The sequence below is a fragment of the Aureococcus anophagefferens genome (genome assembly GCF_000186865.1).
Source record: "Aureococcus anophagefferens unplaced genomic scaffold AURANscaffold_10, whole genome shotgun sequence".
Taxonomy (NCBI): Eukaryota; class Pelagophyceae; order Pelagomonadales; family Pelagomonadaceae; genus Aureococcus; species Aureococcus anophagefferens.
In genome coordinates this window covers 1018384-1031717 of record NW_008705570.1, presented here as the reverse complement: position 1 = coordinate 1031717, position 13334 = coordinate 1018384, and the positions used below count along the sequence as shown (strand labels likewise).

General features: G+C 70.3%; 4 protein-coding genes across 4 annotated transcripts; 2 read left to right on the top strand and 2 right to left on the bottom strand.

The window, feature by feature from the left end:
* Positions 1-3434: 3434 nt before the first annotated feature.
* Positions 3435-4256, bottom strand: AURANDRAFT_4190 (hypothetical protein; the record flags this gene model as incomplete). Its single annotated transcript, XM_009038932.1, has 1 exon — positions 3435-4256. A coding segment is annotated over one exon (822 nt), but the record flags the coding sequence as incomplete, so codon positions are not given.
* Positions 4257-6924: 2668 nt separating this feature from the next.
* Positions 6925-7749, top strand: AURANDRAFT_59050 (hypothetical protein; the record flags this gene model as incomplete). Its single annotated transcript, XM_009039145.1, has 1 exon — positions 6925-7749. One exon carries the CDS (start codon positions 6925-6927, stop codon positions 7747-7749), a length of 825 nt encoding a protein of 274 aa, XP_009037393.1.
* A 4-nt stretch (positions 7750-7753) lies between these two features.
* On the bottom strand, positions 7754-11601 carry AURANDRAFT_64487 (hypothetical protein; the record flags this gene model as incomplete). The annotated part of the gene is made up of 3 exons (XM_009039031.1): positions 7754-8746; positions 9094-10336; positions 10541-11601. 3 exons carry the CDS (start codon positions 11599-11601, stop codon positions 7754-7756), a joined length of 3297 nt encoding a protein of 1098 aa, XP_009037279.1.
* An 822-nt stretch (positions 11602-12423) lies between these two features.
* On the top strand, positions 12424-12753 carry AURANDRAFT_59049 (hypothetical protein; the record flags this gene model as incomplete). The annotated part of the gene is made up of 1 exon (XM_009039146.1): positions 12424-12753. One exon carries the CDS (start codon positions 12424-12426, stop codon positions 12751-12753), a length of 330 nt encoding a protein of 109 aa, XP_009037394.1.
* Positions 12754-13334: the final 581 nt, after the last annotated feature.

Sequence of the window (13334 nt, the reverse complement as noted above, 5' to 3'; positions counted from 1 at the left end):
CACGAGCGTGTCGTGCGTGCTCGCGTACGCGGGCTTCGAGACCCTGCTCGATCTCGAGGCGCTCGATTTGACGACGCGGCGCATCCTCCGGCGCGGGTCCTTTGATCTCCGGCTCCAGCTGGCGCTCGGCGCCTACGAGCGCAACCACGCGTTCCGGCGCGCGGCGATCGTCGCGAACCGCGAGGACCTGCTCGCGGCGCGGCGCGCGGGCCTGCTGCCCGAAAGGCTCGTGGTCTATTATTGGACGTCCCTGAGCGCCTCGCGCACGATGCCCAGCTGCGACGTGAACTACGACGGCGACGACCTGCGAGGCATCACGTTCAAGAGCCGGCGGCTGCCACGGACGCTCGCGCGGCGCGAGGCCGTCCGCGACGCGGACGCGTCGCAGTCGATCGCGTCGCTCGCGGCGTTCGAGCGCGAGCGCCTCGGCATGATCGCGCTCGGCTACGTGGTGGTCAACCTCGCGCCGCCCGCGGACGACCCCGCCGCCGCGCGGGCCTACCGCCGCCTGTTTCACTTTCTCAATCGGAGCAACGACACCTACGACGACAGCAAGCCGCGCGCGGCGGCCCCGGCGGACGCGGCGCTCCTCGTGCGCGCCATGGGCGGGCCGCTGGCGACGCCGCGGCGGCTCTGCGACGCCGCCGCGCGGCGCGCGAAGCCGTCAACTCTCGACCGCGCGTCCCTCGACCGCTGCATGCGCCGATCCGCGGCGCGGTCGGCCTTCGTCGACGTCGAAGCGCTCGAACGCCTCGTCGTCGCGCTCGCGTGGCGAATTTACCTCGACGCCGGCGTGAACGCCGTGTACCACGTCGGGCGCGCGGCGTTTGGCGAGCTTTGCGTTTCGGCGAATGTCGATAACGCGGACGCGGTCTGGGCCGAGGTCGTCGGCGGCCATCTGCTGCCGCTGAGCACGTGCTACGTTCCGCGCGACGCGCTGGGCACGCCGTCGTTTGAGAGCCTGGCGTGGCGCGACCCGGGAGACGTTCGCGTCGGTGACGTCGCGACCGTCAGGATCTACGACGAGCTGATCCCCTCCGTCTTGGGCTTCGCCGTGACTTCAAAGGCGCGCGGCGACGCGGTCGCGTCCTTCGCGTCGACCCTGGTGGGGGTGTCGCCGTGGTTCCTGAAAGTCTACCAGCCGCTGCACTGCGCCATCCTGGACGACCTCGCGGCGCGGCGCCCCGGCGAGGCCGACGGCGAGGCGGGCGCGGCGCGCGCCGCGGCCGCGCTCGCGAGCCTCCTGGAGGAGGAGCACGCCCCGCGGCCGCTCGCCGCGGGCGACGCCATCGAGGTCTACGACAAGACGGCCGACACGTGGCGGGCGGGCGCGCTCGTCGCGGCGTCGATCGACGATTCCGTCTCGCCGCAGCTCGTCGAGGGCGGCGCGGCGCTCTTCGGGAGCGCGGTGTCGGTCGTGGTCCAGCTCGACGGGACCCACGCGACGCGCGAGTGGAAGCGCTCGTTCGTGCGGCGTCCGCTCGTGGACGCGCTCGCCCTCCCGCGGGCGATCGTGGTCCTCGGCGACGCGCTCCGCGAGCACCGGAACGTCTTCGCGGCGAGGCTGCTGGCGTCGCCGCTGCTGGCCGACGCGCTCGCCTACCGCACTTCCGGCGACGGCAACTCGCCGCTCGACCACGCCATACAGGGCGGCAACGGGGTGGGCGTCCGCATGCTGCTGGCTCGCTACGGAAGGGGTCTCGACAGCATCGAGGCGTTCGTCAGTTCTCCTTCGAATGACGGAGAACAGCTGTGGCGCGCGAACCTGTCGCCGGCGCGCCGCGTGGACCTCTACTGCGCGATGGAGCCCCTGGATTTCAATCACGACGTTTTGCCCCCAGCTCCCTCTTCCGTCGCGGCGGCGGCCGCGCGAGGCGACTTTTTCTTTCCGCACAAGTTCGCTGCTACGGAGATGTCCCTCGTGTCACGATGCACCATCTTGTATGCCAGAATTCTTTGGAAAAAGTTCCGTGGCGTCGAGCTTGTTGATATTGTGGAAGTCGCGGAGGCCTCAGCATTGTCCGCGACTATCGACCGGAATTGGGGCTTTTCTTTGTTCTGGGCTTCAAGAATGGGAAATCTGAACATCGTGAAGTTTCTTGTTCAGAGGATTAACAAGGCGAGAGATGAGATGCGCGGCTATATCAACGACGCTTTGGTTATCGCGGTCCTCGAGAACCGCGCCGCGTGCCTCGAGGCCATCCTGCGAAAGGCGCACCTCTCGGAGATGCAGCGTTCAGTTCTCGTGCGGTCGGCGAGCGAGTTCGGCAACGTCGCGGCGCTCGACGCTCTGAGAAACGTAGGCGTCTCGCTCTATTACGAGCAGACTGCACTGCGCGCAAGCTCGCTCGGTGATGCTGTTCGATTGGGGCAGCCAGAATCGGTGCGGGCGCTCCTGCGCGACAAGGACTGTCTCGCGGCGCTCCGCGAGCATCGCTCCGACGCGCTGCACCTCGCGTGCAATTATGGCCACTTCGAGGTGCTGGGTGTGCTTCTCGAAGCCGGGGGCTTCCCCCTCGGCGCCGAGCACAGCTGGCGCCCGCAGCTGCATGGACGGATGGAGCCGCAAATAGTCGACGGCGAATCCCCTCTCTCGCTCGCGGCGGGGCAGGGGCGAAGCGAGTGCGTGGTCATGCTCCTCAACCTGGGCGCATGCGTCGACGGGATATCATCGAATGGTCGAACCGCGCTCCAGTCCGCCGTGATGGGCGGCTGGATCTCAATCGCGGAAATTCTCCTGGAAGCCGGCGCGTCCGTCGCCATGCGCGACTTAGGCGACTACCCGGGCTTCTCGGCCTTCCAGTACGCGCTGCGCACGTGCGACTCGGAACAGGAAAAAATGCTTCGCTTGCTCTTGCGAGAGCGCCCCGACGAGTGCGATCTCGAGGGCTCGCTCCGGCACCTCGTCGCGTCCCTTCCCGAGGCCGCGGCGGCCAAGCTGCTCATTTCACTCGGCGCCGATCCCAACGACGAGTCGTTGCACCTCGCGGTTTTCCACCTTGCTCTGCTCAACGACGAGGCGGCGCGGAAAAAGCTCGCGGAGCTGATCGGCATCCTCGTCTCAAGCGGCGCCAGCGCGGCCGCGCGGAGCACGCTCGCGTGCAATCCCCCGGAGCGCGATTCGGGACACGCCATCGCGCCGCCGGGCCTGACGCCGCGCGAGCTCGCAGAGTGCGGCCTGTCGCTCGAGGCGCGCGAGGCCGCAATTTCCGCGCTCGAGGACGCGCTCGCCAAGAAGCGGCGCTTCTAAGATTGCACCTTATCTCCTAAGCCGCCGGTCCCACGGGCTCCGCCGTTGCGAGCTCAGCCGCCGCCGGTCCCACGGGCTCCGCCGTTGCGAGCTCAGCCGCCGCCGGTTCCGCGGGCGGCTCCACCGCCGCCGTCGGTTCCGCTTCCGCCGCCTCCGCCGGCGGCGCCTCCCGCGCCGGCGGTGGCGGCAGGTCCAACCCCAGCGCCTCGAGCAGCGCCGCCATGACGCCGTCGACGCGCGCGCGGATGACCAACCCCGCCTTGTCGTCGTAGGGCGTCGGCTGCAGGTTCACGATGACGAAATTCTTCGACGTCAGCGGCAGCTCGCCCGCGGGCACGATGCGCAGCGACGTGCCCAGCGTGATCGCGAGGTCCGCGTCCTCGAAGTGCCGCGTCGCCGGGAGCCACTCCGAATCGGGCAGGCCGTCGTCCCAGTCCAGCACCGTGTCGAGCAGCCGCCCCCCGCAGGCGCACTGTCGCCCCGTGGGCTGGAAGGAGATGCCGCCCAGGTCGTAGTCCCGGAAGTACTCGCGGCCGCAGGTCTCGCACTTCTCCGTGAAGACGCAGCCGTGGAGCACGCCGAGCTTCTCGCGCGGGAAGCCGCTGCGCACGTGCAGCCCGTCGACGTTCTGCGTCGCCAGGTACGCAAACGTGTCGAGGCGGGACAGGGCCACGAGGGCCATGTGCGTCGGCGTCGGCACCGCGGACTCGAAGCTCGCGCCGGCCGTGCCCTCGTCCACCGTCTCGCGAAGCTTCCGCGGCGGCTTCCGCCGCTTCGTCCGCTTCTTCTCCTCGTCCTCCAGCGTCCAGATGCCCTTGGGGCCCCGGAAGTCGGGGATGCCCGCCGACGTCGAGATGCCCGCGCCCGTCAGGACGGCGATCTTCTTCGCGTTTTTCACCAGGTCGGCCAGCTTCGAGAGCTTCGACGTCAGCACGCGCTTGCTGTCCTCGGCCTCGGGCAGGCCCGTGACGCCCTTGTTCGCGTACTCGCTGAGGCGCGCCGCGTAGCCGCCCACCGTGTTCACGGGCGCGTCGGCCGCCGCGGGCGGCGGCGGCGCGGCCGCGGCGGCGTCGCGCGGGCGCTTCCGGTGCTTGCGGCACATCTCGCAGCTGACGCGCGACGCCTTCGTGTTGAGGAAGGTGCAGAATTCGCAGGTCCAGGCGCCGGTCGGAGGCTCGGGGACCTCGGCCATCTTGTTTGGTGTTGGTTTGGCAGTCTCAGACGCCGGGACCGAGCACCATCGGCGGCCCCAAGTGTGCTCGTTGCCACAAGTAGGGCCAGTTCGAGACACCGGGGGTCCGCGGCGCGACGCCATCGACGTCGTTTTTGCTCCGGAAAAGCACACCACCGTCGGAAGGGTCTCTATGAGGGACGCCTCGTTAGTTCAAACGTCCGAATCGGCGCCAATCTCGTCGCGGGACGACGTTTTACAGCCCGCACACACCAAAATACGCGCGTGATGGGCCACTGTCGCAGCGACTGGCGTCCCATTCGCTCCAGTCTTCGCGGATTTCGGCGCCAGGGGGCTCGAGGGGAGCCGTGGGCGTCCCCAATTGGTCGCCATCGCCCTCGTCGTGGCTGTTGAGCTCCGTGAGGCGCTGCACGCGGTTCGTCGGGCACGTAGACGATGGTCTGCGGGCGTTTCCGGAGGATTTCTGGCCGCATGGGTCCCTCTCGCTGCGGCTGCCGGTCTGCAGCGGTCCGTAGACGTCCTCCGAGGGACTGGGGGCCGTCGGGCATGTTCTGCCGGCCTGTAGCGGCTCCCGAACCTCCGAAACACGACCAAACGGTACCACTCGGAGTGCGCGGACGAGCGCCTGCAGCACGAAATCGGCGTCCAGGCCGCCGAGACTCGTCTCCAGCGACTCCGTCTGCGTGCGTGTAGCGGCCGCCGTCGCCCCGGGCATCGCTCTCGCCCTTGTCGGCCGCGGTGCGCCTCGCAGGCGTCGAAAAAGTCGACCTCGAACCCCAGCAGGTCGACGCTCCACAGCACCTGGTCGAGGCTCTTTGCGCGGCCGGTCGCTGCGTGTGCGCGCTCCATCGGTCTGCGCGACTCAGCACGGCGTGCCCGAGCGTCGAGGGCTCGGAAAGAGGGCGCCTCGGCAGATTCGCGGGCTGCCCATCAATCGGCGCACCTAAACTTCAAGTAACACTTCAATATCATATGTTGCATTTATCAACAAAATCGGCGCCGCCGATGACCGCTGCTGCCCGCGCCTCTGCTCACGTCGCTGCCAAGCGTGACAGGTAGATAAACGCGCCGGCGGCTGGTGCACACGCAGCGGCTGCTCGTCCTCAGCTTCGTCGTGAGCTCCTTGGGGCTGCTGGAATATCAGCGTTTGATCACTGTTTATCGCATTCCCTGGCTCAAAATGACGCATGGAGCGCCTCTAGCCGCCGCGCCGCCGCAGCGGTAGAGTCATCGCACCTCGGGACGACAGATAGACACTCGTTGGGCGTCGCCGCCGCGCCCCACGACGGACTCGGAGGCGCAGAGCATTTGGCGCGAGCGCACGGCGCAGGGCTGGCCGTGACCGCCTGCACCGCGGTGGCGTTGCTCGTCGCTGCAGAGCGACCTCGAGCCGCGCAGGCATGTCTGGGTGCGCGCTCGGGCCTTTGGGCTACGTCGACAGCACCGTAGGCGGCCGTTTCAGCGCCTGGACAGCACGTCGACGTGCTCTCGACGCCCAGCCCCGAGCCTCCAACGCGCCCCGCAGCGCGTGCCCCGTGGCCACGTGCCAGACCGTGCGGTTCTGGATGCCCGAGGCAGACACTAAGGAAGCTAACGCAGGCCCTACGACGCCCCTGGCGCGGTAGCACGACGTGCACCCGTCGTACTAGGCGTGTGCAAGGCGAGTACTAGTCTGAGGGCGCCCCTGAATGGACGCCTAGGAGCTCGAAAGGACTCGTTTCGAGCGCTCTCAGCGGCTGAGATCGATAGGGCATCTCTCACGGCCACTCTGACCACGGCGCGCGCGTCGTCGTCATCATCATCGGCGGCGGCGGCGGCGGCGGCGGCGGCGGCGGCGGCGGCGGCGTCGTCGTCGTCGTCGTCGTCGTCGCGCGCGCGTGGGGGGAGTTAGGCGTCGGGGATCGCGGTGTCCATCATGGAGATGGCCTCGGACCACCGTAGTGGTCCTGAGGACGCCCAGGAGCGCCGGCGCGACCGCTTGTTCCTCGAGCTCGATTCTCGGATTCGATGTGCGGTCCTTCGACCGATTGTCGTCGTCGGCTGCGAGGCTGCGCTGGCCCAGGCGCGGGTCCCGGGTGGGGCTCGGGCTCGGGAAGGTCTCCGCGACTCCCGAGCACCTCAGGCGCCCGCACGCCGACCCACGCGCTCGCGCCGCGTTCAGCGTCGAAATCGCAACCGTCGCGCCGCTCGCGGCCCCCAGAGGACGCAGTGATCGCTCGCCCGAGGTCGTAGGACACCATGGAGGCGCGCGAGGCCGTGGAAGCGGTGGCTCGGGCCGCGTAGGGCGCTCGGGGCGGCGGCCGAGCGCTCACGCACAGACGCCGGCGCACAAATATTTGTGCGCCGCGGGTTCAACCAAACCTGCGATCTTTTGTCCGGTTACCCTAGCTAAGCTATTCGAGCCGGCCCTACCACAAGCTTTGGCCTCATGAGGCCTCAGCCAGCGACGACGATGATGACGAGGCCTGCGATCGCACGCGCCATGCGCGCCACCGCAGCGACCCGCCGCCTCTCCGGCGACACGACCCACTTCGGCGAGAAGACCGTGCCAAAAGAGGCCAAGGAGGGCCTCGTGCGCGGCGTTTTTAGTTCCGTCGCGTCGAACTACGACGTCATGAACGACTTCATGTCCGGCGGGCTGCACCGCTTCTGGAAGGACGACTTCGTGGGGCGGCTCGGCCTCGGCGCCGTCGCGCGGGCCTCCGGCGAGGCGCCGCGGTGCCTCGACGTCGCCGGCGGCACGGGCGACGTCGCGTTCCGCGTCGCCGAGGAACTTTCCGCGTGGCTGCCGCCGCTCGCCGGCGGCGCGCCGCCGCCGCTCGTCGTGTCGGATCCTAACTCGGAGATGCTCGCCGTGGGCCGCCAGCGCGCGGCGGAGCGGGGCATCGCCGAGGCGTGCATGGTCTTCGAGGAGGGCAACGCGCAGTCCTTGCCGTACGCCGACGACAGCTTCGACTTCGTGACCATCAGCTTCGGCCTGCGCAACGTCACGGACATCGACGCGGCCCTCGTGGAGATGCGCCGCGTGCTCAAGCCCGGGGGCCGCTTCGAGTGCCTCGAGTTTTCCCGGGTCCAGCACTCGTCGCTCCGGGCCGTCTACGATCTCTACAGCCGCGTCGTCATCCCCGAGCTCGGCCACCGCGTCGCCGACGACCGCGCGTCCTACGAGTACCTCGTCGAGTCCATCCGCAAGCACCCGGCCCAGCTCGAGCTGCTGAGCCGCGTCGCCGCGGCGGGCTTCACGTCCGCGGCGGTCCGCGACATGACGTTCGGCGTCGTCGCGGTCCACAGCGGCTACAAGCTGTAATGGCTTAGTAGCTCGTCGCGACGGGCGGCTTCGCGAGGGCCCGGACGCCGCGGACGGTCGTCGCGAGCTCGAAGGGCGGCGCCCACTTGAGCGCGTGGGCCGGGAGCGCGTACTGCTCGAGGACGACGACGAGCCGCGTTTGCGGCTCGCCGAAGCCGTCCTCGTCGGCGGGTCCACTGGCCGGGGGCGGGGTCCGGTGGAAGGCCGTCGGGAAGGTCAGGATCCCGTTCGCGGCCGGCGTCGCGCGGCCGAGCTCCGCGGCCGTCGCGACGCCGTCGCGCCGCATGACGGCCGCGCGGCGCCGCGCGGCGCCGTCGACCTCCCAGGCGCCGGGGCCCTCGGCCTCGGCGCTCAGCGCCGCGAGCGCCTCGAGCGCCGCGGGCTTGTCCGACGCGTGCTGCCTCGACCACGCCTCGTCGAAGCGCGCGACCTCGACGTCGCCGCCGCCGGCGTCGACGTAGTAGGCGCTCGTCGCCAGGGCCGCGTAGCGCGTGTCCATCCTCGTCGTCGCCGCCTCGTCGAAGTGCCAGGACGTCGCCGCAAAGTCGCTTCGGAGCACGTGCAGGCGGAACGCGTTCGCCGCCGGCAGCCGCGCCGCCCTCAACACGGGCGCGAAGCACGCCGTCGCCGCGTGGGCGCGGAACGCGGCCTCGTCGCTGAAGAGCGCGACGACGCGGGCCTGTTTTCGCGTCGCGGCGTCGGCGCAGGACGCCAGCGAGTGCGCGACGGCGGGGCCGAAGACGTCGGCGCGCGCGTCGAGGAGAGGCAAATCCGCGGCCTCCGCGGGCCGCACGAGGGGCGCGTAGCGGGCGTAGAACTTGCGCAGCGTGCGCACGGCGACGGCGGCGATGCAGAGCACGAAGACCATCTCCTTGATCGTCTGCGTCGCCCACTTCTTCCGCGACAGGTGGTGCTTCTGCTTCGCGACCTCCACGGCCTGCGCCTGGGCCTTCTGCTTCGCCTGCTTCTCGCGCTTCTCCGCGCCCTTGCGCTGCTTCTGGCCCATGGTTGCGTTGCGGCGCGGTGCGCGGCGTGCGCTGCCGGTGTCGACGGCGCGCGCAGCGATGCGCGGCGTGCGCTGCCGGTGTCGGCGCGCGGCGCGCGCAGCGACGCGTGCGGTGTTCGCGCGCGAGCGTGCACGCTTTTGCGACGCGAGCACTGTCGGCTCGCGGACGCGATGCGCGTGTGCGGCGACGGCGCGCGGTGGCGCTAGCAGCGTGCCAAGTGGATCGAGCCGCTCGCCGATCCAGCGCCACTTCCAGCGACTCCAGCGCCAGTCCAGCGCCTCGCACCGACGAGCTCCGCCGTAGGCCTCGCCGTGACGCGCGTGGCTTAGGAAGCTACCTCCACGCACGTCGCCCGGAGTCCCCGGGGCGCCGCGTCGCAGACGTCGCCGCGGGACGCGTTCGCGAGGAAGAGCGCGCCGGCGGCCCGGAGCGCGCGGCACTTGGCGCGCCAGCCCTCGTGGTGGTTCGCGTGGTAGAAGAGCGCGCCGCTGCCGTTGAGCCGGTCGTTGGCGAAGAGGGCGTCGGGCACGATGGTCAGCGGCCGCGGCGCGTCGAAGACGCCGTCGCCGTCGCCGTCGCGCGCGTACGCGCAGCGGAAGCCCTTGTGCTCGTACATGGCGTCCTTGAGCGCCGCGACGAGGAAGGGCTGGTTCTCCGTCTTGTTCGACCCCGAGGGCCGCCCCTGCGTGGGCTTGTGGACGTTCGGGGACACCATGTTCGCGCACGCGCCGAACCAGTCGCGGAGCGCCCGCCGCGCGTTCCCGTCGGCCGACGCGTAGATGAAGCCGCCGTTGACCTGGTTCGGGCAGGCGTGGGACGGCGCGTTGTGCGTGAGGAGCATGGCCGGCGACACGTTGAAGCTCCGGTCGACCCAGCCTAGGACGTCGCCGCGCCAGGCGACGTCCGCGTCGTGCGTCAAAGCTTCGCGGCCGAGCTGCGCGACCGCGTAGGGCATCCAGGCCTTGAGCGCCGAGAAGCGCGCGTACACGTCCCGCGTCGACGGGCCCGCGGCGTCCTCGACGGCGCCGGGGGCCGCGCGCCGCGCGCCCGCGCCCGCGGCGAACCACCCGGCCGCGTCGATCGTGACGACCCGCGGCCAGCTCCGGGCGAGCGCGGCGGCGGCGCAGGCGTCGGCGGTCCAGACGACGACGTGGTCGAGGCGCCGCGGGCTCGCCGCGCGCACGCTGCAGAGCCAGTTGCCCAGCAGGCCGCGCGCCGCGCACGACGATAGGACGTGGACCGACGGCGCGGCCGCGCGCCGCAGCGCGGCCTCGAGCCGCTGCCAGAGCCGGTGCTCGTAGACGGCGGCCACGAGGGCGCCGCAGAGGGCGCGCGAGCTGTTCGGCGGACTCACGAAGCGGTAGCAGTTCGGCCGCTGGTTCCGCCCGACGCCGTGCATCTTCGCGTAGCAGGACTCGTGGCGCCGGCCGCCGCGCACGCCGCGCTCGACGAGCTGCTGGAGCTCCGGCTCCTTGGGGGCGCGGGCCGGCAGCCAGCCGCGATTCGCGTGCTTCTTGTGCCTCGCGTGCGTGATCGTGCAGAGCAATAACAAGGCTCTCATGCCATCGTCAATAAGTGGGCTGCGCATGTTGTAGGGAATCATCACTGTAATTTGGTCCGGTCGCGAAATTATACTGTGAATGAACGGTTTGAGCGGACCAAGATTGAGCGGACCGTATAAGATTAACTGCGAGCCATCCAATCGTGAACGGTCGGACCAAATTGCATCGGCGGACCAAATTACAGTGATGATTCCCTACTTCTAATACTTCAATAAATTTTACGCGCTCGCCTCGCGCCACGCGTCGGCGAGGGCGAGGTGCTCCGTCGTCGCGCTCGAGGCCGCGGCGCCGCCGCCGGGCGGCTCGTCGTTGCGCTCGAGGACGACGAGCGTCCGCGCGTAGCCGCCGGCCATGCCCTGGCTCGCGGCGGCGACGACGCCGAGGCCCGGCGGCCGCGGGAGCGCCGCCGCGACGCCCGCGGCGGCGTCGCGCGGCGTCGCGACCCAGAAGACGAGGCGGCCCCGCGGGCGGAGGCGCGTTTCCGCGAGCGCGAGTAGATGGGGCAGCCAGTCGAGGTCCTCGGCGCCGCGCGCGCCGACGCGCTCCCGCTTGCCGTAGGGCGGGTCCGTCACGATCGCGTCGAAGAAGCGGGGCGCCGCCGCGCCGCCGACGTCGTCGAAGTAGTAGCGCTCGTCGTCGAGACGCTCGTCCAAATCCGCGACGTCGCTGACGACCAGGCGCGGCGCCGGCAGGCCGCGGTCGGCGAAGTTGCCGGCGATGGAGCAGACGCGGTCCGAGACCTCGCCGCGCCGCGGCTCGCGCCGGCCGTCCTTGGCGAGCTGCGACGCCAGAGCGTGCCGGAGCCGGTCGTTCTCCCGCAGCGGCAGCCGCCCGCTGGCCTCGTCCCAGTGCGACGTGCCCCGGAGCAGCACCCGAGCGTCGCAGTCCGCGCCGAAACCGCGGGCGCCGCCGTAGGCCGCGCACGCCAATAAGCAGCCGCCCGTGCCGCAGAAGGGGTCCAGCACGGCGTCGCCCTCTCGCACGTTCGCCAGCCGCGCCATGATGAAAGCGAGCTCCGCGTCCATCGTCGTCGAGCCCCGGTACCGTCTGTCCGCCACCCGGAAGCCCTCGAGCCGCGCGGACGCGGACCCCTCGGCGACGACGCGGCCGACGTCGCAGGAGGGTTCGTCGGCGTCGTAGACGACGGCGACGTCGTGGGCCGCGGCGGCGCTCAGGTCCACGGGGCCCGGGAGCGCGTCGAGGGTCGGACCGAGCGCGGCGAAGAGCTTCGGCGACCGCGCGCCGCGGAGGCCCGTGTGGCCCCGGCCCGCGCCGAGGTGCATGACGCGCAGGCGCCAGGAGTCCGGGTTTGTCGTCAAAGAGGAGGGCGGCGCCGTGCATCGCGCCGCGGCCTCGTCGAGCGTCGCGGCCGACGCCCAGCGCTCGAGCACGAAGCGCACGAGGATCGATCGCTCCGCGAGCTTTTTTGCTGCTGCTTCGTCGTGTAGGTTTACGTGGCGTATGCGGCCGGTTTTGGTCTCGTCCGTGCCGAGACCTTGCAGCGCGCAGCTGAACTCGTGGTCTCTAAACTTGTGCTGCGTATCGCGTAGGACGACTGTGTATTTTGGCGTTGTGAGCGCAAGTGCTTGCGCGATGAGATAGATGATTGGTAACTTCATTTTTGGCAGCACCGGCGGCGTTTTAGGCTGCGCTAGACTAGCGCTGCGCCTCGGGGGGAGCAGCCATACGCTCTCCCACTTTCGCCGGGGGTCCTGCTCGCCGGGGGTGCTCTCGCAAAAAGGCGAGCTCCTCAGCTCGACGACTTTGAGCGAGCTCTAAGGTGCGCGATGGACGCCCAATCCCGCCGCGCAGACGCCCCTCTGCCGAATCGCCGCCGCCGCCGAGGTCGTCAGCAGTTGCCCGCACCGCCTGACGAAGCGCTGGACGCGAAGGGCCCTCGCGAGGGGCCCTCGCGCTGACGCAATCGCTGAGCTGTGCGGCGGCGCGGCGACGACCGGGCGACGGCCGGACGGCGGCGCGGGGGGCGCCGAGCGGCCCCGCCCCGCCCCGTTCCGACCCCCGTGACGCGCGCGACACGACCCGCCGCCGCTCCCGGGCGATACCTTCGCCGACCGCCGACCGCGCCGCCCCCCTCCGCAGGAACCATGCCGCCCAAGGTGCAGCAGAAGAGTAAGGAGGCCAAGATGGCCGCGGCCATGGCCGGCGGCAAGTCGAAGAAGAAGAAGTGGTCCAAGGGCAAGGTCCGCGAGAAGATGGCAAACAAGGTCCTCTTCGACGAGGACACGTACGCGCGCCTCCTCGCCGAGATCCCGAAGATGAAGCTCATCACGCCCAGCGCCCTCGTCGAGCGCCTCAAGGTCAACGGCGCCCTCGCGCGCGCGGCCATCAAGGAGCTCCAGGAGAAGGGCCTCATCAAGCAGGTCTCCTACCACCACACGCAGTGGATCTTCACGCGCGACGTCGGCTCCGACTAGGCAGCGCGCCGCCTCGAAGCCCGCCGTGCTAAACTCGACCATCTCGACTTATACGTGTGTGCCTGGGGGGTTTCGGTTCTCGGAGTTGCGGGCGCCCGGCGGCCGGGCTGGGACCCGAGAAGTGATCCGAGTCGCGCCCCGCGAGGCAGGATGTCACCGGCGTCGCGGGCGGACAGAATCGACGCACGTGGCGGCGCCGCGCGAGCCAGACACGTTGCCCCGTGCGCGTGGGCGGGCGGACTCGTGGCGGCGCGAGGCGACGAGCCGCTTCAACACCTCGCCCAGATACTTCAACTTCCCGAGCAACGACGGCGCTAGCGCTACGAGGTGGAAGAACGATGAGCAGCCCCAACCGCGGGTCCTGGAAGGGCGCGCGCGTCTCCGCGCGCCTCGCGGCGCGCCAGAGCATGAAGGTGAAGAAGTGGCCCGACTCGCTGCCGGTGGAGATGGCCCGCGTCGGCCTCGACCTCTGCGCGCCCTTTAGCACGAAATGGTACAACGACGCGATCGCCGAGGAGCACCTCAAGATGGCGCCCATCCCGAACTTCGGGCGCAAGGAGCAGGGCGCGCTGGCTTATGTT